Source organism: Hyperolius riggenbachi, chromosome 3, assembly GCF_040937935.1.
Source record: "Hyperolius riggenbachi isolate aHypRig1 chromosome 3, aHypRig1.pri, whole genome shotgun sequence".
Taxonomy (NCBI): Eukaryota; Metazoa; Chordata; class Amphibia; order Anura; family Hyperoliidae; genus Hyperolius; species Hyperolius riggenbachi.
In genome coordinates this window covers 178,448,704-178,476,488 of record NC_090648.1, presented here as the reverse complement: position 1 = coordinate 178,476,488, position 27,785 = coordinate 178,448,704, and the positions used below count along the sequence as shown (strand labels likewise).

Sequence of the window (27,785 nt, the reverse complement as noted above, 5' to 3'; positions counted from 1 at the left end):
TGTGAACTTTCAGGTTGAGTGCGGTGTGAAAGTTGAGTAAAGTTGAGTAGCTGTGTGCGCAGCCTGGGAGTACTTATTGATGGGAAATTAAGCTTCAGGAATCAAATCTCAGCTGTTGTGAAACATTCCTTCTTTCACCTAAGGAATATTGCAAGGATTAAACACCTAATTCCTTCAGAGGATCTTCCAACCCTAGTTCATGCCTTCGTCACATCAAGGTTAGACTACTGCAACGTCCTCTACACAGGCCTGCATAAGAAAGACTTACGCCGCCTGCAATTAGTACAGAATACCGCCGCAAGGCTGTTAACGAGCCAACCCCGCCATTGCCACATAACACCAACCCTGAGCTCACTCCACTGGCTACCGATAAAATGGAGAATTCTGTTTAAGATTTGCTTACTGACATTCAAATCCTTGCACAATCTGGGCCCTGGATACCTGAAGGACTTGTTGCAACTACATCACACCCCCCACAATCTTAGATCAAAAGGACGTAACACCTTGGTCACCCCCAGAGTCCACCTCAAAACCTTTGGAGACAGAGCCTTTTGTCATGCTGCCCCTACACTTTGGAACTCCCTGCCACACCCAATCAGGACAGCCCCATCCCTGGAAGCATTTAAGTCTAAACTGAAAACCTACCTTTTCAGTCTGGCATTCATGAACATCTGACTATCTCCTCTGTAACACAACCCAGCCTGAAACCCTGTATTAATCTGAGACACAGCTATGCGCTTTGAGTCCTATGGGAGAAAAGCGCTTTACAAATGTTATTGTATTGTATTGTATTGTAAATGACACAGCCGGCTGTGTATGGCTCCAAAAGAATACAGCCCAATTTAGGCCATTTTAATGGGGGTTGAGGGTACTTGTATGCAGAATGTGCAATAATAAAGATTTGTATTTATAAGCAGACATCGGTGTAAAAATTTGATATAGTATACCAATGCCAGATGGGGAATACCGCCCCAAAGGCCTGTTTCTGGTGATGCGGCAGAAGTGACGCACCGCATCGCTGTCGCCAGTTTACAGTGTGAAACTGGCCTCGGGGTTAAGGGATTGGAACTTGTGCAAATACAGCAAGAACTTCATTATTTTCCTAAAACACATTATTTTCCTAAAACACAGACTAAACAGGCCAGGTTTTTAAAATTGCTTCTGTTCTCTCGCCATAAAAAAACTTAATAAAATCAAGCCCATTTTTTAAATAGAAGATCTGACTTCAATTAAATACAACAAATGTCACCAATTGCTCATTTTTCCCATATCTGTGTAAATGCTTACAGATCTGAATGGTCCCATGACAGCAAAATGGGTGACCCCAGCCAAGTTTGGGTTTCAGTAAAGCTTGGGGTGTTTCTACACTGAAGTGCACTCCAGGAGCTTCCCATCCGTTGGGTGCCCCTCATGATTCGCTGACGTGGAAAAGCAAGCAGCTAGGGAAGGCCAAGTTCTGAAACGCAGTCCTGTATGCTTGTTTCAGGTCCGTGACTGAGGCTTGGTTCACAAATAAAAAGGTGTCCACTCCTGTCCTGTCAGTTTTTGACACTTGGCATCCGTTTTTTATACGTTTCTATGGGTGTTCACATAAAAGGTGTACATTTCAGGTCCAGTCAGGTAAAACTGATAGAAAACTGATGAAAAACTGACAGGACTGGAAATTTTAACGTGGCCATACATCCAATTGCAGATTCGACCAAGAGACAGATCTCTCTCCGATCAAATAGAGATCTGTCAGCTGCCCATATACTGCAGGCCGATTCCCAATCAATTTCAGCAAGAAATCTTGTGGAAATCGGCCTAATGACACCACCAGCTCAGTCTCCGCACTGCTTTACATGCGTCCCACATGGTTGTCGACCTAACGTGGTTAACGTGCCCACGTTATGCCGGCAACCACATGGGGCGCGTGTATGTGAAGCAATGCGGAGACTGAGCCAGCAGCGCACACTGGGGGTGGAAGGGGACACATATTACACTAGAGGAGACAACACTAGTTCAGTCGATTTTGCACGCCGTTACAGCCACGCACAAGATTAATAGTCGAATCGATACATGCAATTGCACCATCGATCAAACAGGCTATTGGCACCACCGATTTTCATCCGATTCCATTATGATCATCAAATCAAAAGGTCAATTGGCCGCCAAGTTGCCTGGTGTAGGGGAACTTTTATGTGTCAACTAAGCCTAAGATGCCCCTACATCAGCATGAAAAACTCAGAGCATACGTTAGAAAAAGAAGGCAGCTATTGCAGCACTCCTAGAATATTTTCAGATTAATGTTAACTTTGGCAATAAAAAGAAGAAAAATGGAATGGACAGAATGACCCACTAAAGCTCCAATCATAAATATCTGTTAACGAGTGGAATTCCAATTGTTCGCTTTCAGTTTTAGAAAGACTGGAAGGGTTAAGAGAGCAGTGCCTGTAAGAGATATACATTTACATCTTTTGGTGTTACCAGAGGGGGGGGGGGGGGGTTGGGTTATCCCTCTGCTGTAGAAAGCTTACAAAAGTTATAACCTCCTAGTGCTTCATCTAAAACCTAAAATCGTTAGCACTGAGGTGGGATAACGTGCCAATTCCCTGTAGGTCTACTTACGGTAACATGCTGGCCAGCTTTTAGGGTGAATCGACCTGGCAGTTTAAACCCAATTTCTGGCAGACTTCCATGCTGTCTTTTGATTGTCCAGCCACTTAGCTGATGATCCTACAAAGCAGATTGTTTTATGATAAATATTTACTGAAACAGGTCTAAAATAGCCAGACGTATGCTATTACAGGGGTTAGTTCAAGTAATAATAAAAAAGAATATAGACTACCCAGCAAGCTTATAATGAACCAGAACTCCTGTGTAAGAGGCTACAAAGAACTAAAAACTAAAATGTTATGCAAAACAAGAAAAAGTTTGCCTTCTTAAAACAGAAGGTATTTGCGATTATCCAGATTGGAGTGAGCATATGATGTCTCCCACAATGCTTTACTGTTGGATATGCAAATTATTCCTTGTGGTTCCTGTGAGCTAAACACACCTCTAGAACCGCTGAAATGCAATGATGTGTGAGCCGGTTAATTGTACAAAGACATACTAATTTAACATGTATACAGACTGCTTTGGATTGATTGATCATCAGTGCCCGGCATAGATTAACCTCCCTGGTGGTAAGCCGCCAGGAGCTCACTGCAGAGTATATCGCGCAGCGGACGTTTTTACTCACCTCCCGGAGGAGCGAGGAGTCTGTAGCCATTCTCCTTACTGTCCTCCGAGGCTCTGAATTACTCTGGTGAGATCACCGTCAGAGATCTCACTACAGAGTTACAGTGCCACCCGGAAGAGTACAGAGGGAAAGTTGCAGCACCGCAGCCCAGGGAGGTGAGTGAGAGCAGAGGCTGCAACAGGCATTCTAGCGGCATTATTTTTCCCCTGACTTTAGGGTCTGAAACATGCTGAAAAGACCCTGAAATCCAGAAATAATCATACATCCAGGGAGATTACTATGGCTCTATGGGGTAGGATGAAGCATCCAGAGTTACAGATTACCCAGCAAGCTCATAGTGAACCATAACTCCTAGGAGTGTTAAGGGGCTACAAAGGACCACAGCATTAGAAAGCAGCACCACAGAATGTGAAAAAAAGTCAGCCACCACTTAAAACTCTGGCCTTAAACAGCTGTGGCTCTTGTGATATGGCTGAGGTCACTGGGAAGCAAGATACGATCCATCTACATCCCAAAAATACTTTGTTAGCCTTTCTTTAATAACTTGTGGATGTAAATAAAAATGTGGATCGTATTTTTACCTCCTAGCGAGCTGCGGCCTCTCTTGTTGCTTTTTCGTTTCAATTGTTTTTTATTGAAAAGTTTTGTAGGTAATACAGTTCAATTTTCAACAAGAACAAGTTTTAACATCAGTGAACAGAAACAGCATAAAGAGTTAACAGTCGACTCATCTTAACCTGAGCAAGTAAAAACCAGTATGACACTAGTGATCTCAACATATTGATCTGTGGGTATAGCAACTATTACAGTGAATAGTCAGACAAGAAGTTCCTAAATGCTGTCTTACAGGATAGTCCATCTACCAACTCTAACCCATAAGGGGTCGGGAGAGGACTAGTCTACAATACCTGTCCAGTACCTATAGCTATGAAACCTAAGCTCCAGCGAGATAGGTTTTGCTAATTGCCTAGCATAAGCTAGGATCAGCTCATTAGGTTCTAGTTGCAACAAAAGTGCCAAAGTGTGCAATAGAAAGAGAAATACATTCGCATGCAAACAGATTCACAGACATAGTAATGTAAAAGTCTAGTGTCTTAACAACTGCAATGCTGTCATAAGTAAAGACGAGTTGAAAGATAAACCATGGCTGTATAGGAAATAGTAGAAAGTAGAGGAGGAGAGAGTTAGAAAGAGGAGAGAAGGGATGGTAGGAGAGGGTTCCAGGGACGAGGGATGGTAAATCTGGCATATCATCTTTACTTGTGCGAGCGACCATGATCAATTCATTGATTACGCACCATAGCTATTTGTTCAGGAGTTAATAAGTAGGATATCAATGGGTCCCAGATTTTATGGAATTTTTTCATGTTATCATTCATACGGGCCCTCAATTTTTCAAAGAACAGGATATTTCCGAGCCTATTTTTGACCGCCTCAAACGAGAGAGATTGAGTATTCCAAGCTGCTGCTATTTTAATTTTGGTTACTGTGAAGATGTAGTTAGTGAGAGCATTTTGGGCCGGGGAGAGTGATGGGTACGGACAACCTAGGAGAACATGGAGAGGGTTCCGCGAAACTGGGGCGTTGATCAGGGATGAGGCCCAGCTGCAAACTCTAATCCATAATCTACGTACTTTTTTACAATTCCACCATATGTGAGCGAAGGATGCTATCATTTTGCACCCTCTGAAACAGTTCCCTGAACATTCTTTATTGTTCTCTTGTTGCTTTTATGTACTACCTGCATTTGTCCAGTACTGCCATGGATGGGAATTGGGGTCCAGTACCACACATTATGGTCACATTGTGTCATACAGTTAATAAAAAGTATGCTTCACTTTTACTCTTAACATGTGCATTTAGCTGTAACAATGAATACAGTGCTTTCCCATACCACAACCCATTATACCGCAACACTACTGCCGCACTGTGAACGCCACCATTGGTAGTGCATTGCAGTGCGGTGCGGTAAGATGCGTAAAGCTGCAGCCATTACAATGCACCACTGAATGAAGCCTTAGGCATGTTTCCAACAGTTTGAAGGTTTTTTTTTTTTACTTCTGGCGTGTAAAGTGCAGCAGTGCTTTGTAGAGAACAAAACCAGTACATAAAAAATGTTCTTCAATAGAGCTTTGAACAAAATGTCCTTACCACAAGCCAATTTACGGCCGTGATGGTGGACTAGCACAGCCACATAACACAATGGTGCCATCCAACATGGAATAAACTAAATACTCTGAACGTAAGCTAGAATGTATCAAAGTGTTACCTCATCTGAAGTGTTCACCAGTCTCAGGTACCTCCCCTCTGGGTCTATTTCTTCTACAGATACAGGTCCTGAAGAGGAGGCCTCCTGAACAAACTTATATCCAGGCCTGCTTGCCGACCTCTCACCCGCTTCCAGCTTCCTCTTCTTTCCTCGCCCCATCCGGCTTGTTTGACTTGAGCTGGTCCGAGAAACTGTACCCCTCTGAGCTGGGCTTGGTGACAGTTTCAGCCTACATTTGAATGCAGATATTAAAAAAAAGGTAAAATTTACTAACTACCTTGGCTAAAGTCCTGGCAGCATTAACCTCCTTAGCGGTATTGACGGTTATACACGTCCATACAAAACATGCTGTGAACACGTCAATACTCTCCTGCACTGTATACTAGACCCTTGCTTGACACATTTTGGTAAGTTACAGGAAAAAAAAAAAGTTATGAAAATTAATTGGATCACTTTTTGCATAGAAATCTTTGGAAATTAAACGCCAGGGAGGTTAATGTCGTAATAAACACATTCATACTGTGCACAAAAGGCTTTTATAGAATTGGGCGGAAAGGTGGGAGGGGAGAAAGGAAGTATGCATCCTGATGAAGTAATGCCACACACACAATTATTTTATCAATTTGACCAATCAGAGGGGCAGGCACAAGTGCTGTAAGATCAATTGCAGCATAACTTTCTACAACTGTTGCACCTGACAGTGATTGCTTACTCAGATACATGAGCCACAGAGTCACACGGTCACCTTAATTAGCATAGTACTTCTCTAGGCAGTACAAAGCTATGCAGCAATTGAGGTGCACCGCTCCCACCTATGTCCCCCCCTTTTATTGACTAAGGTGCCTTTAGCCTTACCAGACATCTCATTCAAAGTTATTTTACCGAGCTAATGGCACAGAATCCACATTTTCTGATCACCAGCAAAATAATACACGGCTTGCATCACCGTACACTTGCCTTTGCTCTTCTCCTTCCAGCATTTTCCTGTAGGCATTTATCTCCATATCTAAAGCAAGCTTCACATCCAATAGCTGTTCATATTCTTCCAGCTGTGCTTGTAGTTTGTGCCTCATATCAGATACTTCTCGGTCTTTCTCATTCATCTGTCTCCTGTGCAAATCCCGTGAGTGGTCCAGCATCTCCTGCAACTCTCTCACCTTGTTTTCCAATACAGAGTTCTGTCAAACGAATCCATTAGAACATGGTTATCCTTTATTACAACTATGAGACTCCTGCAGTACTGCTGTGCACTTATAGACTGGCAAGCTGAATTGAACCAGGTAAGATCATGCTGAAACAATGTAAAGTGGTAGTTTGTACACTTAGTCACCCTCCAGTAAGAGGAATATAGAGGCTGTCAGTTATTTTCTTTTTTAACAGTTCTGATTGCCTGGCTGTCCTGGTGGTCCCTGGCTTCAGTAATATCTGAATCACTCACCTGCAAACAAGCATACAGCCAGGGCAGTCACCCGATGTGCATACCTATTCTGGGTCAGTGGCTAAAAGTATTGCAGGGAGAAGGTCAAGAGGACAGCGAGGCATCGGGACCTCTATATCACTCTCACTATAGGATCACTAAACTACTGAAATGGTGGAATTTGTCTTCTTAAAACAGAAGGAAATTTGCAATAATTCAGCTATAAGTGAACATGTGTAGTTACCCACAATGCACCACTACTGAATATGCAAATTATCCCTTTTTGCCCCTGTAAGCAAGGCAAGCATCTAGAACCGCTGGTGTATAGCAAGCCTATAGCTTTAAATATTACACAGCCACACCAACCCCACATGTAGAAAGCCCGTTTCGGAGTTTTTGGCCCTCATCAGTACATGGCAGGGATTGATATGGCTGTATGGGATAAGGAAGGCTTGGACCAGTACAACAGTAACCAAGCAGCTTGGGGTAAACTATTGAAAGGAATTAAAAACAAGACTACTGAATACTCCAACGCATCCTGTATAAATGATTCTCATTGTCTTGTAAGATACAACCATATTTACTACCAAATAACCAAATTACAAATATATTCCAGGAGTAGCCCATCTTCAACACGCGCTAGATCTCAAACATTCAATATATATGCTGATAACTCTAGAGGTTCAACTTAAAGTGACAATGAAGTGAAAAAAAAAAAGTATGATGTAATGATTTGTAGGTGTAGCAGGATAATTAATAGAACATTAGTAGCAAAGAAAATAGTCTCATTTTAATTTTTAGATATACAGCATTTTTTCGAACATTGCATAATTCTCTAATATTACAAGCCACACTTTGTATTTTAACCACTTGAGGACCGCCCCCAGCCGATGGGCGGCGGCAAAGTCCGGGCCCAAACGACCGCAATACGCCAATCGGCGGGGGCGGCTGCGTGGGTGGCTATGCGGCGATCGCGTCATTCGTGACGCGATCAGCCGCCGGGGACTGGCTCCGCCCACCGCTCGTAGTAACCCGCCGGCCGTTCGGAAGCGCCGGCGGGTTACTAGCACCCGGATCGCCGCATGGAAATAGTATAATAGGCTTTGTAATGTATACAAAGCCTATTATACTGGCTGCCTCCTGCCCTGGTGGTCCCAGTGTCCGAGGGACCACCAGGGCAGGCTGCAGCCACCCTAGTCTGCACCCAAGCACACTGATTTCCCCCCCCCCCCTGCCCCCTGATCGCCCACAGCACCCCTCAGACCCCCCCCTGCCCACCCCCCAGACCACTGTTTGCACCCAGTCACCCCCCTAATCACCCATCAATCACTCCCTGTCACTATCTGTCAACGCTATTTTTTTTTATCCCCCCCCCCCTGCCCACTGCCCCCTCCTGATCACCCCCCCACCCCTCAGATTCTCCCCAGACCCCCCCCCCCCGTGTACTGTATGCATCTATCCCCCCTGATCACCTGTCAATCACCCGTCAATCACCCGTCAATCACCCGTCAATCACCCGTCAATCACCCGTCAATCACCCGTCAATCACCCGTCAATCACCCGTCAATCACCCGTCAATCACCCGTCAATCACCAGTCAATCACCAGTCAATCACCAGTCAATCACCCCCTGTCTCTGCTACCCATCAATCAGCCCCTAACCTGCCCCTTGCGGGCAATCTGATCACCCACCCACACCAATAGATCGCCCGCAGATCCGACATCAGATCACCTCCCAAATCCATTGTTTACATCTATTCTCTCCTCTAAACACCCACTAATTACCCATCAATCACCTATCAATCACCCCCTATCACCACCTGTCACTGTTACCCATCAGATTAGACCCTAATCTACCCCTTGCAGGCACCCAATCACCCGCCCACACGCTCAGATTGCCCTCAGACCCCCCTTTATCAATTCGCCAGTGCAATATTTACATCTGTTATTCCCTGTAATAACCCACTGATCTCCTGTCAATCACCTATCAATCACCCCCTGTCACTGCCACCCATCAATCACCCCCTGTCACTGCCACCCATCAATCAGCCCCTAACCTGCCCCTTGCGGGCAATCTGATCACCCACCCACACCAATAGATCGCCCGCAGATCCGACATCAGATCACCTCCCAAATCCATTGTTTACATCTATTCTCTCCTCTAAACACCCACTAATTACCCATCAATCACCCCCTATCACCACCTGTCACGGTTACCCATCAGATTAGACCCTAATCTGCCCCTTGCGGGCACCCAATCACCCGCCCACACCTCAGAACGTCCTCAGACCCCAGCCCTGATCACCTCGCTAGTGCATTGCTTGCATCTATTTCCCCCCTCTAATCACACCTTGAGACACCCATCAATCACCTCCTGTCACCCCCTAGCACACCTACCCATCAGATCAGGCCCTAATTTGCCCCGTGTGGGCTCCTGATCACTCGGCCAAACCCTCAGGTCCCCCTCAGACCCCCTTCCGATCACCTCCCCAGTGCATTGATTGCATCTATTTTCCCCTCTAACCGCCCCCTGAGACACCCATCAATCACCTCCTGTCACCCCCTAGCACTCCTATCCATCAGATCAGGCCCAAAACATCCTGTCATCTAAGAGGCCACCCTGCTTATGACCGGTTCCACAAAATTTGCCCCCTCATAGACCACCTGTCATCAAAATTTGCAGATGCTTATACCCCTGATCAGTCATTTTGAGAAATTTGGTTTCCAGACTACTCACAGTTTTGGGCCCGTAAAATGCCAGGGCAGTATAGGAACCCCACAAGTGACCCCATTTTAGAAAGAAGACACCCCAAGGTATTCTGTTAGGTGTATGATGAGTTCATAGAAGATTTTATTTTTTGTCACAAGTTAGCGGAAATTGATATGTATTGTTTTTTTTTTCACAAAGTGTCATTTTCCGCTAACTTGTGACAAAAAAAAAATCTTCTATGAACTCACCATACTCCTAACAGAATACCTTGGGGTGTCTTCTTTCTAAAATGGGGTCACTTGTGGGGTTCCTATACTGCCCTGGCATTTAAGGGGCCCTAAACCGTGAGCAGTAGTCTAGAATCCAAAGGCCTCAAAATGACCTGTGAATAGGACGTTAGGCCCCTTAGCGCACCTAGGTTGCAAAAAAGTGTCACACATGTGGTATCGCCGTACTCAGAAGAAGTAGTATATTGTGTTTTGGGGTGTATTTTTACACATACCCATGCTGGGTGGGAGAAATCTCTCTGTAAAAGGACAATTGTGTGTAAAAAAAAAATCAAACAATTGTCATTTACAGAGATATTTCTCCCACCCAGCATGGGTATGTGTAAAAATACACCCCAAAACACATTATACTACTTCTCCTGAGTACGGCGGTACCACATGTGTGGCACTTTTTTGCACCCTAAGTGCGCTAAGAGGCCCAAAGTCCAATGAGTACCTTTAGGATTTCACAGGTCATTTTGCGACATTTGGTTTCAAGACTACTCCTCACGGTTTAGGGCCCCTAAAATGCCAGGGCAGTATAGGAACCCCACAAATTACCCCATTTTAGAAAGAAGACACCCCAAGGTATTCCGTTAGGAGTATGGTGAGTTCATAGAAGATTTTATTTTTTGTCATAAGTTAGCGGAAAATGACACTTTGTGAAAAAAAACAATTAAAATCAATTTCCGCTAACTTGTGACAAAAAAAAAAAATCTTCTATGAACTCACCATCCTCCTAACGGAATACCTTGGGGTGTCTTCTTTCTAAAATGGGGTAATTTGTGGGGTTCCTATACTGTCCTGGCATTTTAGGGGCCCTAAACCGCGAGGAGTAGTCTTGAAACGAAATTTCTCAAAATGACCTGTGAAATCCTAAAGGTACTCATTGAACTTTGGGCCCCTTAGCGCAGTTAGGGTGCAAAAAAGTGCCACACATGTGGTATCGCCGTACTCAGGAGAAGTAGTATAATGTGTTTTGGGGTGTATTTTTCCACATACCCATGCTGAGTGGCAGAAATATCTCTATAAATAGACAATTGTGTGTAAAAAAAATAAAACAATTGTCATTTATGGAGATATTTCTCCCACCCAGCATGGGTATGTGTAAAATACACCCCAAAACACATTATACTACTTCTCCTGAGTACGGCAATACCACATGTGTGGCACTTTTTTGCAGCCTAACTGCGCTAAGGGGCCAAAAGTCCAATGAGCATCTTTAGGCTTTACAGGGGTGCTTACAATTAGGCACCCCCCAAAATGCCAGGACAGTGAACACACCCCACAAATGACCCCATTTTGGAAAGTAGACACTTCAAGGTATTCAGAGAGGAGCATAGTGAGTCCGTGGCAGATTTCATTTTTTTTTGTTGCAAGTTAGAAGAAATGGAAACTTTTTTTTTTTCTTTTTTTTGTCAGAAAGTGTCATTTTCCGCTAACTTGTGACAAAAAATAAAATCTTCTATGAACTCACCATGCCTCTCACTGAATACTTTGGGATGTCTTCTTTCCAAAATGGGGTCATTTGGGGGGTATTTGTACTATCCTGGAATTTTAGCCCCTCATGAAACCTGACAGGTGCGCAGAAAAGTCAGAGATGTTTGAAAATGGGAAAATTCACTTTTGGCACCATAGTTTGTAAACGCTATAACTTTTACCCAAACCAATAAATATACACTGAATGGTTTTTTTTTTATCAAAAACATGTTTGTCCACATTTTTCGCGCTGCATGTATACAGAAATTTTACTTTATTTGAAAAATGTCAGCACAGAAAGTAAAAAAAAAATCATTTTTTTGCCAAAATTCATGTCTTTTTTGATGAATATAATAAAAAGTAAAACTCGCAGGAGCAATCAAATAGCATCAAAAGAAAGCTGTATTAGTGACAAGAAAAGGAGGTAAAATTCATTTAGGTGGTAGGTTGTATGACCGAGCATTAAACCGTGAAAGCTGCAGTGGTCTGAATGGAGAAAAAGGCTCTGGTCCTTAAGGGGCGAAAAGACTGTGGTCCTGAAGTGGTTAAACTATAACACAAGCAGAGCTAATGACCCTTTCAACTTCCCAGGAGTACAAATGTTATATAAATCTGTCCCTGAATCTGATGTATAAATGCTCCAGAAAGCAACAACCAAATACAGTAGGTTGTGAAGCTCAGATAAGCTCTTTTGTATAGATAACTGAAGTTTCTTAACTCTTCCTGTACTGGAAATAATATCTGCGCTGCTAATGTTCTACAGTATTTTTTAGATGTACTACACAAACTATATCATAAGTTTATTTTCACTTCAGAATCCCTGAAGAAGCAGCGGGGACTGTTACAAAGCACATTATTAAGAGACCACCAAATCAGTGTAATAGCTTATACTATACACACTGGGGTAGACATACCGTACTTTTTATCTTAAAGAGAACCTGAGGTGGGCTTCTGACAATGCTATCTGCACACAGAGGCTGGGTCTGCCTTTACTGCCCAGCCTCTGTTGCTATACAGTTCCCCCCTAAGTTCCCCCTGCGCTCTGTTGTCCCCCATAAATCACAGCTGTGCTGTCAACACAGCGTGTCGCAGCGGGCTGCGTTTACCCATGTAGTGTCAGTCTCGGCGCTCCCCCCCCCCCCCGCCTCCTGCATAGCTCATGTCCTCGCCTGCGCCCCTTCCCTCCCCGCGAGCGGGGACCGTAGCTATACAGGAGGCGGGGGAGCGGCGAGTGTGACAGCTGCAGATGTAAACACAGTCCGCTGCGTGTCGACAGCGCAACTGATTTATGGGGGCCAGCAGAGCGCAGGGGGAACTGTATTGCAACAGAGGCTGGGCAGTATAGGCAGACCCAGCCTCTGTGTGCAGATAGCATTGTTAGAACCCCCACCTCGGGTTCTCTTTAAAGTGGTATTGTCACCATAAAAATCAAATTTCAACAGCAACTGGTCTGAGTGTATTAAGTGATAAAGATGCTAATCCTGCATTCAAAACTTGCAAAACTTTTTCTGCTGTTATGGTTTGTAGTTATCACATACTTTAGAAGCACTGGCCCTAGTGCCAAAGAGTTGAATGCTGGGAGTTCTTTTTATCTAGAATATATTCCTCCTCTTCCATTTAGTTCCCTGCCTAGCTGCTTATCAGAAACACCCTCTGATTACTTGTGTTTACAAGCACGGCTGAGGTGACTCAGTGATTGGATGTGTAAAAAAAATGTTAGTATACACCTCAGTGGGAGTGTCTGAAGACTCTGGGAGGAGGGCAGCTAATGAATACACAATGAGCAAGAGAAGGGAGGCGGGAAAACCAGAGTCAGGGAGGATATGAGGTCAGTGTTAGCTTGGCAAGATGGCTACTGCCTAGAATAGGATTTTCTGCTTTTCCTTTATAAAATTCACAGGAATCAATACATGGATAGCACAATACATCTGTTATGTAAGTAGAAGTAGTATTTATCTACTTATATATGTGTTTTTTATTTCTAGGTTAGCATGGGTGTCGCTTGTTCTTTAAAAAAGGAAGTATATTGATTCGGGCTACGTTTCAAAACACACTTCAGTATCCTATATAACTAGTGACCTTAGCCCGTTTAAAAAAAGGGCTAGGTCTGTCAACACACACACACACACACACGGGATGCAGAGACACTTGGGTTTTGTTATAGAGGATAGTCAAGTGTCTCTGTGTCCCTGCAGTGCGTGTGGTGTTTTGCGCTACTCCGCATGTGCAGGGATGGACAGAGACACTGAAGAGCTGAGGGAGGACGGGGCTGGAAGGGGCAGGCGTGTGCACGCGATGTGCATGCACAGTGGGTGCACACGAGCGGGTGCACGCAGCAATGTGGTGACAGACCTAGCCAGTTTTTAAACGGGCTAAGGTTACTAGTAAGTACATAAAAGAAAAAAGTATTGTAATCAAGATACTTCGAAATGGCCAACTAAAAAAGACCTCTTTACTTACGGTAAAGTCTTTTCCGGTAGTCATGAGGACAGCACCCCTGGATGAGACCCATCTCCTTCCGCACTGTGGACAGGAAACTGTTAAAACAAACATTTGCATAAGCAATAGGCAGCAGTACATAAGATACATTCAGGCCATAGTACCTCAGTTAATACAAAAGATGACACGGACATAAATCCTGCTTACACAAATACTTATCTTCTTTTCCACCCAATTAAGGGCGGGTTGCAGGGGTGCTGTCCTCATGACTACCGGAAAAGACTTTACCGTAAGTAAAGAGGTCTTTCCCAGAACGTCATTTCGGACAGCACCCCTGGATGAGACGATATACAAGAGATAAAGGTTTAGGGTGGGACCACTGCTTGCAACACCTTTCGCCCAAAGGATAGATCTGTGCTTGCAGAAACGTTCAGACGATAGTGCTTCACAAATGTATTGTGACTTGCCCAGGTTGCAGCTCTACAAATCTGATCTATGGAGGCCCCTGCCCTCTCTGCCCAAGATGTTGAAATACCTCTGGTAGAGTGAGCCTTAATAGTTGTCTTCAGTTGTTTTCCCTGAAGTTGGTATGCTGAAACAATTGTTTGCCTAATCCATCGTGCCAACGTAGTTTTGGAAGCTCTATTACCTCTGGATTTTCCTGCGAACAGAACGAAAATTGCCTCTGTTTTCCTCCAGGAAACAGTACGCTCTAGGTAGTGAATAAGACACCTTCTGACATCCAGATTATGGAGCTTTTTTTCCTTGTCATTCGATGGATTCTCACAAAAGGATGGTAGGAAAATTTCCTGATTCCTATGAAACGAAGACACTACCTTTGGAAGGAACAACATATCTGGTCGCAGTGTTATCCTATCCTCAGAAATCATGCAGTAAGGTTCCTTTATGGATAGTGCTTGTAATTCCCCTATTCTCCTAGCACTAGTAATTGCTAGAAGAAAAATAGTTTTAAGCGTTAGATATTTGTCTGAAATCTGCTCTAAAGGCTCAAACGGAGACTCACATAAGGCTTGAAGGACAGTATTCAAGTCCCAGGCTGGAACTCTAGATCTAGTTGTAGGTTTCAACCTTTTTAATGCTTGAAAAAAACGGATCACCAGATCTTCTTGTGCCAATCTTCTTTCCAAAAAGACACTTAGGGCTGAGACCTGTACCTTAAGTGTACTGACACTGAGACCTTTTTTGTACCCACACTGAAGGAATTCCAGAATAGACTTGAGTGAAGATGTATTGGATGATCTTTCCAAACACCAGTTATTAAACACTCTCCATGCCTTTTGGTAAATCACACGGGTAACCTTCTTTCTACTTTGTATTAAAGTCTGTGATAATTCGTCTGAGAAACCCTTCGATTTTAACATCTCCCATTCAGGTTCCATGCTGATAGGTGAAGGCGACCCAGATCTGGATGGACAATTGGTCCTTGTGTCAATAGATTCGGTAAAAGTGGAAATGTGACTGGTGCTGATACTGCTAGTAATTGAAGACCTGTGTACCATGCTCGTTTCGGCCATAGAGGAGCAATCAGTATAACCTGTGCTTTGTCCTGAATAACCTTCCTTATTACTCTTGGGATTAACTGAATTGGGGGAAATGCGTACATTAATGCATTCCCCCAATTGATCGTGAAGGCATCTATTACCCAAGGAGCATCCTCTGGGTAAAGGGAACAGAACCTTGGACACTTTGCATTGATCCTTCTGGCAAAGAGATCCACCTCTGGATGTCCCCACTGAGCAACAATCTCCTGGAATATCCCTTGATCCAGGGACCATTCTTTCTGGTCCAGCCTTTTTCTGCTGAGACAGTCTGCCGTCTGATTTGACGTCCCCTTCAAGTGTACAGCAGTTAGAGAGCTGAGGTTTGCCTCTGACCAGAAAAGGATCCTTGCGGACTGCTTCCATAGACTCCTGCTCCTCGTACCCCCCTGTCTGTTCAAGAAGGCCACAACACTCCTGTTGTCCGTCTTTATTAGGACATGAGAATCTCTGATCTGTGTACTGAAATGTTGTAAGGCCCGCCATACAGCCTCTAACTCCCTGTTGTTTGAGGATTGCAAACTTACTTCCGTAGACCACTGACCCTGTGCTGGTAGGAAATTCAGGTGGGCTCCCCAGCCCCATGAACTGGCGTCTGTTGTTATTGTTGTCTGAACTGGGTAACTCCAAAGGCGTCCCGTGGATAGATGAGTGTGGTTCTGCCACCACATCAAAGACACTTTTATGCTGTGAGGCACTAATACCTTCCTGTCTAGTGCTGTAAGTGACTTGTTCCAGGATCTGAGGATCCACAGTTGAAGGAACCTGGAGTGGAACTGTCCCCACTGGACCGCTGGAAAGGAAGCGGTGAGAAGACCTAGTAGAGCCATAGCCTTTCTCAATGATATGCTTCTTGATTTCTGAAATGAAAAGACAGTATTAAAAATCGTGCATTTTTTTCTGGAAGGCAAAAACAGTCTTTCCTCCCTAGTAGATACGTCAAACCCCAAAAATTCTATAAGCTGGGAAGGGATTAATGAAGATTTCTCCCAGTTAATAATCCAGCCCAGATGCTGTAGGAGGTCTATCGTAGTTTCAATATGCCTGTTAACCTGATCAGGTGAACTACCCCATAATAGGAAATCATCAAGATAACCAATAATGTTAACGCCTTTCTGTCTAAGAACTGCCAGGACCTCAGACATCACTTTGGTGAATAACCATGGGGCTGAAGATAATCCAAAAGGTAAAGCATTGAACTGGTAATGTCTTACCTCTGTCTCCATCTGTATAGCGAACCTTAGGTACTGCTGTGAGGATAGATGTATTGGCAGGTGGAGATAGGCATCCTTTAGGTCTAGGGATGCTAGATAATCCTCCCTTTGTAACACACGAATTACTGACTGGATGTTGTCCATCCTGAATCTCCTGTACTTTACTGATTGGTTCAGATTTTTTAGGTTTAGGATAAAACGAAACTTGCCCTGTGGCTTTTTTACTAGAAAAACCGGGGAATAGAAACCCTGTTCCCTTTGGCATCTTGGAACCTCTCGAATTACTCTTTTCTGTAGAAGGGAGAGAACTTCCTGTTGCAGAGCAAAAGCTTTTTCTGGATTCTTTGGGCGGGGAGTAAGACAGAACTGAGTTGGGGGCAGATGACTGAATTCTATACTGTAACCCTCCAATATTACCCTTAGCAACCACTGGTTTGAAAATAGAGGTTGCCACAATTCGAAGAAGTTTGCAATTCTCCCCCCTACTGGGATCCTGGCGTCATTGTTTATCTGGCTTTTTTGAGGGAACAAAATTGGATCTGGGCTTTTGTGGTCTATAAGGGGCCCATCTTTTACCCTTAGAGGACCTGGGATCTGGCTCGTTTTTGGGTGAAGGACGAAAGGGACGTTTGTTCTGAAAAGGTCTCCTTTTAATTGGAAAATTTTTCTTTTTATCTGCTGTTCTGTCCAAGGTATCATCCAACTTTGAGCCAAAAAGCAAACCTCCCTCACATGGGATGCCGCACAACTTTGACTTTGAAGCAGTGTCACCATTCCAAGTTTTCACCCATACTCCTCTTCTTGCTGAATTAACTAAAGCTGTAGTTCTAGCAGTTAACTTAACTGTATCATCTGAGGCATCAATCAAATAATTAGAAGCATTCAAAACTTTAGGAAAGTCATTTAAAATCTCCTCCCTAGGTACTCCTGAAGCAATCTTGTTCTGTACCTCCAAAAGCCAGGTCCTTAAAGATCTGCTTACAGCTGTGGAGGCTATGGCAGGCTTAAATGTTAGAGAAGAAGATTCCCATGCTCTTCTTAAGATATTGTCCATTTTCTTATCAATTGGATCTTTAAGATTCCCAAAGTCTTCAAAGAGCAAATCAGTCTTTTTTGACACCCTTGAGAAAGATGGATCCAACTTAGGCGGAACACCCCAAAACCCCTGGTCCTCCGGACTGAAAGGGTACCGTCTGGACAGGGATTTGGGCCAGAAGGCCCTCTTTTCAGGGTTATCCCATTCCTTTTGAATCATAAGCTTAAGAGTATTATGGACTGGGATAAACCTGGACTGGGGATCCGCCAAGCCTTCATACATCTCATCCAGAGGTGTCAATGATTGCTGCTCAGACCTGATACCCATCGTGTCATGCATGGCAATTAATAAGTCCTTCATTAATTCGGGTGAAAATGCAAACTTAGGTTTATCTGGCCTAGATAAATCATCCTCCTCATTAGAAATCTCCTCAAAAGGTGAAATCTCCCCTTCTGATAAACCCGAACCCTCTATATCGCTCTCTCTTCTCAGTCTCCTAGGAGGTACGGAAGGAACTACAGGTACCTCTGGAGAAGACGGATTAATTACTATAGGTATTGGATCTACAGCAGTACTGGTTCCAGCGATATCTGAAGCAGCTGAAGCGGTAGAGGCAATGGCTGACTCCTTAATTTCTTTAATTGCTGAGGACATCTCGGCCCGCATCCAACCCATTAAGTCCTTGAATATAACAGGAGACTCCTCCTTAACAAGCTTATCTGTACAATGTCGGCACAACTTCTTAGTAGAAGAAGAAGATATATGGCTGTTACAAAAGGCACATTTCTTATCCGTCTTGCTAGATCCATGCTGGCTGGGATGAGCAGAGGATTTGTCAGACTCTTTAACTTTATCACTCTTATCTTGTCTTTTAGGCTATAAGACATAATAAGAAATAACCAGCCATTAGATCATTCCCTCCAGATATAAATATGTATATCAATGTATATCTAGTTAAGTAGAATATCATTATCCATCTACTTGCCAGAGAGGGTTCCTGGGCAGTCTTAACAGATTGTGTAGAAGCTGACCCAGCGGCGTCCTCCATGATTCAAAGTCACAAACCAACTGAATCATGTCCTGATATGCTTTAAATAGATGCTGCTTACCTCCTTAATTAAGCGGCAGCTGCCGCTCATTGTATGCAAATATCGCCTCCAGGAAACAGCTGCCTGCTGTTTCAATCACCGCCGCGGCCCCTGCCGCATAGCTCAGACCTCAGATCACGCGGGACGCCATGCGCGCGACTACTTCCGGTTCAACCGGAAGTGACCTTTCTTCCATGCGCGCGCCTGTGCGCATAAATCCGCTGCCACCAATGGAGAAGCCTCCTACACGCTGCAGGGCTCCAGACTGTCTCCCTGTACAGCTGCACCTGGAGCCCTGAGAACGCTGCCCCTGCCGCCTGACATGGATGGCACCTCTGGAGACATCTCCCCACGCATTCCGTCCGGGACAGGAAACTAAACTGAGGTACTATGGCCTGAATGTATCTTATGTACTGCTGCCTATTGCTTATGCAAATGTTTGTTTTAACAGTTTCCTGTCCACAGTGCGGAAGGAGATGGGTCTCATCCAGGGGTGCTGTCCGAAATGACGTTCTGGGAAAAGATTCATAATGGTACCTTTCTAATCTATTCCTTTTGGTATACTTACGGATGAAAGGTGAGAGGTTTGTGCCATCTTCTCCTTACAGATGCAACTTCACAAACACAAATCAGAATGTTTACAATATATCACTGCTTGAAATGCCTCTCCTGCTCACAAGACACTTGACAAGCAATACATTGTTTATGACAATCCTTCTATAAATGTGTGTAATAAAGGGTTTTGGAGTTTGGTCTGGGAAATACACAATACCAAACAACCCATCTTTCATTAGCAAAATACCATACAACCCGTCTTTCATTATATTCTTTATGAACTACATCTCCCTGACATTCCAGGGCAACTGCCAACCACAGTTTATAAATCAACTATGAAAACAAAAGCAGTACCTGTTTCTGATACTGGCTTAACTGTGAAGCCAAGGTGTCTATTCGGAGCTTTGTAGACATGATCTCCTCCCTGGTTGCACTGGCATAATCGCTGTTCTTGGCGGCTGAAAGCTGTGCATTCTCCAACTGTGAAGAGGCCATAATACACCACATTATTATAGTGAAACAGAATTATAGTGAATGAAAGCTTGCACAAGACCTTCTATAAGAAAGTCAGGATTCACGGCTATAATGGACCACTGGAAATGATCCAAGTCTCTTAGATCAGTTTTTCGTGACCTTATTATTATAGCATGCACTTCTTCATGAATACCCGTTAGACAAGGATCCCCAACAGTAGGAAAAATAATTGTTGACATTTGATGTACTGTATTATTGTGTATAAAATGCCTTTCAATCAATCATTCATGATTTTAAATTTCCTACAAATACTATTCAGGAAGAAAAAAAAAAAAAAAAAAAAAAAAAAAAATTGGCATGAGAGGCCTCCCAATGCAGGGAGGAGGGGGGGGGGGGGGGGGGTGCAGAAAGGGATACAGTGGTATACTGGAAGTATCCCCAACAGTAGGAAAAATCATTGTTGACATTTGATTTATGTACTGTATTATTGTGTATAAATGCCTTTCAATCAATCATTCATGATTTTAATTTGCTAAAAATACTATTCAGAAAAAAAAGAATGGCATGAGAGGCCTCCCAATGCAGGAGGGATGCAGAAAGGGATACAGTGGTATACTGGATCAGCACATACACACATAGAAGGACTGAGTATTTGCATTTTCACCTACTACAGACAGTTTTCGTTACATTTGAGGAGTGTTTTCTGCAAGGTCTACTCTAGTTCCCTGCATGTGCTCACAGGTCATAGAGCGGATTAGGGACCGTGAGTGAGATGCAAATAATTCCAGCTGATGCAAGGTTATGCAATTTTTTTATGCAGAATGAAAATGGACAACATCCCTGCTGAGGTAAAATTGGATTGGTCCATTTTCAAGCTAAATAAAATGTGTATACAGCGTTTGCATAATTCTGCATCAACTTTGCATATTTGCATCTCATTGCCCACCCCTAGTGCTAATAAAGACCTGTACTTGGCACTAAATTACAGTGACACAAAAATTCAACACACTTCCTTACAGTAACCATATGGGAAAAAAGCTCCATCTTCATAGAAGAAATTGGGCCAAAATGGATTTCCCCCTTTACAATTAGGTTGCTATGATTATGTAATTATATAACAAAGTGAGTCTTTTACTTTAAAGTACCACAGTACAAATAGAAAGCATACTTCTGTTGTATAGCACTGCCAGAACTATATAGGGCCACCATCATCTGGTACTCTCTGTATGCTCCCATTAGGAATAGCTTTCTGATGCAATGGCGGGAGAGCAAGGACAGTGTCAGCCCCATCATACAAGACAATACCCCATCCTCTTCATGTTACTTCCCTGTCCCTACGGAGATAAACACTAAAGCCTGGTACACCCTTTCAATTATGGTGGGTCAATCACGGACCAATTTTACCACCTCTGGTAGTATGAGGGTCAATTTTTCATATCCATCCCAGTGGATCAGATCCCCAGAGGATTGTTCGTTAAACAAGGCGTGAAAAGAACTAAGTAAATAGACTACAGAAGCATTTCTTGGTTCTTTTGCATGAACTGATCTTTTGCATTGCAGGTGTACAGAATCTTTCGAATGATCAGTCTTTCCAATCTTCCTGACAAACCTCATGTGTGTACCCAGCTTTATTTCCAAACAACATTGCTGAATTCAAAAGGAGGACCTTTAAGTGGCCCTGAAGTAAATGTAAGCAATATAAACTAGCAAAGGATTATAGACTACATATTCAGGATACCTACAGTAAAAATAGTATGCCTATATGTTTAGCACTTTAGAGCATGAAGCAGATGTTAACAGGAGAATAGAAAGAGCTACACTAAGCCATCTATTACATGAAAAAAGACCAGACAGGAAGCAAAAAAGGTCAAAGAGGAAGGACTTCCTCCAGAGAGAGTACGTGTCCCGAGCATAGCTGTATACCATTACTATATACTGGTTTTACTTCAGGGTAAGGCATGTAACAGTCTGCAGACTCCTTACAAACACTAATATTAGAGTCCTATCAAAAAGGACTGAGGAAGCGATTAGACACTTTGGAAAACCTTAACCAATACCTAACCCTTACACTACCCCTAAAAAAATCCACCTCTGAGTGTGTGCACAGTTCCACCCAACTCTCTCTACACAAGGAACAGCTCATTTACGGTAAGCCAAATGCACTGTTAAAAGCCTATAATTAAGGTGTCCTGAGGACAACTGAGCCAACAATCTAGAAAGTTTAGTCTGCATAAAAGATTGGCAGGCAAATGCCTAGCACTTACCTAATATCTACAGACCAGCCCACAGAGAAATGCAATGGAGTTTGCTATGGATATGTAAGGCTACACTAGGACACACACACTAGCAGAACCCCAGGATTAACATTACTATACCAGTCTGCATGGAGGGTAAAACAAAAGAAAAAAAAGGCACCATCCCCATCCTAATCTGAATTCTATGTTTTAACACCAGAAGTAGGCAGTAAAGGAGACAGGTAAATTAACCTGCATTGCTCCCCCAGTTCTAGTAACTTAACTGCAGTGCGCTCTTTGTGCATGGCAACTTTACTGCTGTGTAGTGCATCAAGCCCATGGGGAGGAGGAACAGTCTGCATCCTGCTGTGATGTGAGAAGTTGAGAACTATAATAGCAGTCAGAGGATTTCCAGGCCATGGACTGCTGCAGATGAAGTAGACATGGCAGACTGTCACCCAGAACTAAATAAGAGGCTAATTTTTTGGTTAGTGAAATTGTACTGTGTGCACGTCTTTCCAATCTAGCCATATTTCAAGCAAAAGTCACCTTGGCACAAAAGGTCTTTTCCAGCTGCTCCTTGTAGTCCCTGATTTGTTGCTCATGGTCACTCCTGAGCTCCTGAAGGGCCTCAGCCAATTTGCTCTCAAATTCTATCCTTCTACCAGAATCTATTTCCACAATCCTGGAATCGTGACGCTTCCTCATCTCACACAGCTCCTGCAAAACACAGACAAAGGGGAACATTTTCTGTGGTCATTCACATAATGGGCCCAATCCAATTCCATTTTTCTCCCAAGTTTTCTTTTAGGAGATAATTGTTATCTTTTGTTTAAAATAATTTTTCAGCACTCTAGTATTTTCTTGCTTGCTGGTGGCTTAAAAGGCATTTTACTGATAAAATGTGAAATCTCACCTAGCTCCTAGGAGAAAACGGAATTTGATTGGGCCCAACAATCCTTATTCACTTTGCATTTTCTCCTAGGAGATTTTTTCCCCACCCCATTAATGAAATGCCTTTCAAGCCACCAGCACACAAGAAAATGCTATGAATAATTTTGACTATACTTTTTCACCTACCGTACTTTTTCAAATGCAGCGTGCGGAAAAGCTTTGCGAGTCCTCCATGACATCTCCCCTTCATGCAAATGATATTGATCACCCACTTCACATTCAGATCTTACTTCCCACTTATGGACCTGAGCAGTTTTTAGCTATGTCCCTATTTAATCAGCAATAACGTTATCCCTGCTTATGACATCTAAATGAAATCTATATCTTTTTTTCAAAACTAACTAGGCTTTCAATGTATGTTATTTTTTCCCTCTAACAAGTATGTTTTGTATGCATTTTAATAGGGAAATTTTTTTTTAGTTTTACCAATTTAAAAATAAAAAGCGCTATTGTAGATTAAAAAAAAAAAAAAAAAAAAACACACACACCCCACAACATTTTGTTTGGCTATTTCTACTGTTATGTTCCTGTCACAATTTATGGTGAAGATATTGGATTCTGAAATAATGCCACTTTATTCTTCACTATGAACTGAAAAAATAAAAGTATTTTAGACGGTAAAAATCAATCTTATTGGCTCAGGGAAGATATATTCTCTTTCAACAATTAGTGCTGCAGCAGATAGTGCCGGAGGTTTTGCACAAGAGCAAGTCCAATCGTGCACAGCTGTGCTTCAGCGACACGACAGATCTACGTCCTAGTGGCTTAGATGACGTCACAGAGGACGTAGATATACTGTAGTGGTGGAAAAAGTGGTTACTAGAACCTCTCCCTGGGTATATAGCTAGACCCCTCATTACAGCCCCAGTTCTTAACCAGTTTACATTCCGCATACAGTATAATCACGTCATTGCAAGTGGCTCCTGAAAGCCACATGACGTGATTATAAGTTGCTGTCATTTAATGAGCACAGCGGGCGTGCTAGCACGCTCCTGGGCTCATTAACCCCCCTCCCCCTAACTACACTGGCATCCCTTCCCGGGTCTCCGATCCCCCCACCCGATCCTCTGTAATACCCCCCTCCATGCTGCGATCGGGCAGCATGGAGGATTACAATGTAACAATCTTTACCTGACCTTGTTTCTGCGCCGATCGCGATCCTCTCCCTGTAGTCCCGCTGTCAGCCTCACCATGCTGAGTGAATTGGGTCCCGGCTTGAGGAAGGGAGGAGATCGTGATCGCCAGTGGAACAAGGTCATGTGAGAGATTCTTACTTCTAATGCTTCCCTGCGCCTAGCTCTGCAGAGGTCGTGGAGGGGACACAATTTGAGGAGATAATATATCTTAAAGGGCCAACACCTGGCTATCCATGGGGGGGGGGGGGGGGGAGAGATACAAATTAAAAGGGGCACACAGCTGGCTATAAATGGGGGAGGGGGAGGCATAAACCTGGCTATGAATGGGGGGAGGGGGGTAATAAAAAAACACATCTGGCTAACTATGGGGGGGGGGGGGGGGGATAAACAGGCACGTCTGGTTTACTGAAGTGGGGGGGGGGGGGTTACAGAGGCACATCAGGGGCTGGGGAAGGGTAACGGGGCACATCTGGCCAAGTATGGGGGAGGGGGGGTATAAAGGAGCACATCTTGCTAACTAGGGAGCAGAGAGGATTAAAAAGTGCCACAACAATTAAAGAAAAATCCAAAGCCGCAAAATGGAAAAAAAATGCACCTTTATTTCCAAATAATATATTGTCGCCATACATTGTAATAGGATCATACTTTAAACCCTGTAATAACCAGGACAAACCGGTAAATCAAATGTGTAGGTTTACTCTACAGTACCACTTATTATTTTCAAATTATAGTGGCTGAAAACTGAGAAATAATTCCTTTTTTCATTTTTTCCCCCCTTATTACCATTAAAATCTGTACAAAATTAAATAATTCTAAGCAAAATGTACCACTCAAAAAAAAGCCTAATTGGTGGCGAAAAAAAAAAACAAGGTATAGATCATTTATGTGTGATAAGTAGTGATAAAGTTATTGGCTAATATATGGGAAGAATGTGAAATGTAGAAAATTGTTCTGCTTTTTTAGGGGGAAAACCCCAGGGATGCGAAGTGGTACGAAGAGTACATAGTTCACCCAGAAATATTTTGTATATTACACATATTTATATCTAAAATTATACCAGTGTGGGAAGGGAAATAAAGCAGCAGTCCTCGGTAAGTAGCTCGGCCTTTCTCTCATCGTCCTCTGAGAGAGCTCCCCGAGACCAGCAAGAAACAGATCTTACCTTAGGGAGGGATAACTGCTTGAAGCATTTTGCAACCAAACGCTTGATCCTGGCTTAACAGAAATTCGACCCAGTACAGTATTATCTCGTTATAGTAAAGTAAACTCCAAGGGACCAGGAATAGTGGTTTACTATAGCAAAAATTGTCCTAGAAATGGCCCAGCATGCCCTGGTACATTATCTGCTGCAAAGGAGCAACTCTGTCCTCCTATCAGGGCCGGATTTCTGAGCAGGCCCCCAAGGACGGTTCCTAGGGCGGGGAATTCTTGGGGCGACTGGGGAGTCACTTGTGTCCCACTGTCACCTCAGTTCCATCTGTCTGTAGCCGCCCGCACTGCTTTGCACATTGCAGCATGTTTGTGTGCTAGGTGGAACACCAGGGAAGTTAGCATGATCAGATGATTGCAGGCAGCGGCAGCATAGAGGAACAAGTGCTGCACGGAAGTGTCACCATACCACTGGTGCAGACATACACGAGTCAGAAACCCCAGGGCACATGCAGAGAAGGAGACAGACCTCTGTGCACAGTGACAGCAGAACTTATCAGGACAGGAAGGCCATAGCAGCTTTGTGTATTATGTATACACTCCCTCCTTTGAGTCCCGATAGCAAAGCACGGGGGAGGGAGAGAGTGCTGAAATCATCCGAAGTACTGCACGTTGGGAGAAGCTGAAGCAGGACTCTGTACAGATTAGAGGTCAGGAAGCTGAAGGATCGGGTGCCTGGCTAACTTCTGCTGCAGACAGTGACTTCAAACCTGTGTGAGTACCTGGTCCTGACCTCACACCCAGGAAGCAGCATTAGATGGTGACCCCTTTGTCCCCTCCACCCACCATAGAGGCACTACAGCTCATAGCATGCTCCCCTGTATAGAGGCACTACAGCTCGCAGCATGCTCACCTATACAGAGGCACTACAGCTCCCAGCATGCCCCCTCTATAGAGGCACTACAGCTCCCAGCATGCCCACCTATACAGAGGCACTACAGCTCCTAGCATGCTCACCTATACAGAGGCACTACAGCTCCTAGCATGCTCACCTATACAGAGGCACTACAGCTCCTAGCATGCTCACTTATACAGAGGCACTACAGCTCCCAGCATGCCTACCTAAACAGAGGCATTACAGCTCCCAGCATGCCCCCCCTCTATGGAGGCAGTACAGCTCCCAGCATGCCCACCTCTACAGAGGAACTACAGTTCCCAGCATGCCCCCTCTATAGAGACACTACAACTCTCAGCATACTCACCTATACAGAGGGACTACAGCTCCCAGAATGTCCACCTATATAGAGGTACTACAGCTCTCAGCATGCACCTCCTTCTCCTCATAGTACTGGGGTGTCCCCCATGTCCCCAGAGCCAGCTGGTAGACCCCTTCCCTCTATGTGTATAGTCGTCCATGATGCCTTTGCGGAGTGTTCGCAGCGGAGTACCCTCATCTGTCCCTCTGACGCACTCTTCTGGGTGCCTCAGTCTTCATCCACGCAGACGCCTTATCTCCATGACCCAGGTGCACATGAGTAATGTACATGCTGCCAGGTCATGGAGATGAGGCATCCACAAGGATGATGCACACAGACTGAAGGAGGAGCATGCCGATTGGACAGGTGAGTGCGCCCTGCTGTGAATAGTCTGAAGGGCACTGCAGACCACTATACACATTGGGGGATGGGTTTTGGCAGCCCGCTCTTGGGCCCTGGGGACACCTCAATACTATATGGAGGAGGAAAATGCTGGGAGCAGTGGTGCCTATATGGAGAGCTGGAACATGCTGGGAACTGTAGTGCTTCTATGGAGGGGCAAACTGGAAGCTGTGGCGCTTCTATAGGTGGGAGGGGGGCGCATTCTGGGAACTGTTTGCCCCTATGGAAACAGGGGCCCTGGCTAGCCCTTCAATTGTTACCATTCCCTACCCTGGCTGACTTATTTACCATGAACACCCCCTCAGTTCTGACTGCCATTCTCTTTTTTCTTTATCCTTTCTTACCTCACCCCAGCCTGACTGATCTCTCCTCACCATGACCACCTCTTCAGTTTTAACTGCCCTTCACCTACCTTACACCAGCCCTTCTGACCCTTATGCCTGGTACACACAATGAGATTTTCTGGCAGATTTACTGTCAGATCGATTATCTCCAACATATCCAATCTGATTTTTTCGATCGATTTTCCATAGCCGTAAACGGATAATTGATCAGAAATCATATTGGACATATTGGGAATAGTCAATCATACAGGAAATCTGACAGAAAATCTCATTGAGTGTACCAGGCATTAGTTCTGTCCCTCTGCATGCATACATCTCCTCTAGTTGACCTTCCTCAGTTCTAACTGCCTTCTTCCATACAGATGCACACACACATACACAGTTGCAGTGCTGGGTCCCTTTCTGGTTCAAAAGGTTTCTTCAGTGCGCAAGCAGGGACTGTGGCCAAGTGTATCTGTACTGTGCACGTGCAAATAAGGTTCGCATATGCTCAGTAAAATGAAATGCTTGTGCATGGAGGAAAAAAAGCAGTACACAAGTGACTTAGTTCTACTGAGCATGTGCCAGCTTTACTTGTGCATG

General features: G+C 44.0%; 1 protein-coding gene across 4 annotated transcripts in view; it reads right to left on the bottom strand.

Moving 5' to 3' along the window:
- LOC137563190 (lamin-B3-like) overlaps positions 1-27,785 on the bottom strand; it is a 48,501-nt gene that overhangs the window by 9,992 nt on the left and 10,724 nt on the right. For all 4 annotated transcript variants that reach the window (XM_068275333.1, XM_068275330.1, XM_068275334.1 and 1 more), the window contains exons 4-8: positions 22,512-22,682; positions 19,609-19,734; positions 6,450-6,670; positions 5,493-5,721; positions 2,608-2,715 (exon numbers count right to left, since the gene is read on the bottom strand). In XM_068275333.1, the coding sequence (XP_068131434.1) occupies positions 2,608-2,715; positions 5,493-5,721; positions 6,450-6,670; positions 19,609-19,734; positions 22,512-22,682 (855 nt within the window). The remainder of the gene's footprint in view (positions 1-2,607; positions 2,716-5,492; positions 5,722-6,449; positions 6,671-19,608; positions 19,735-22,511; positions 22,683-27,785) is intronic.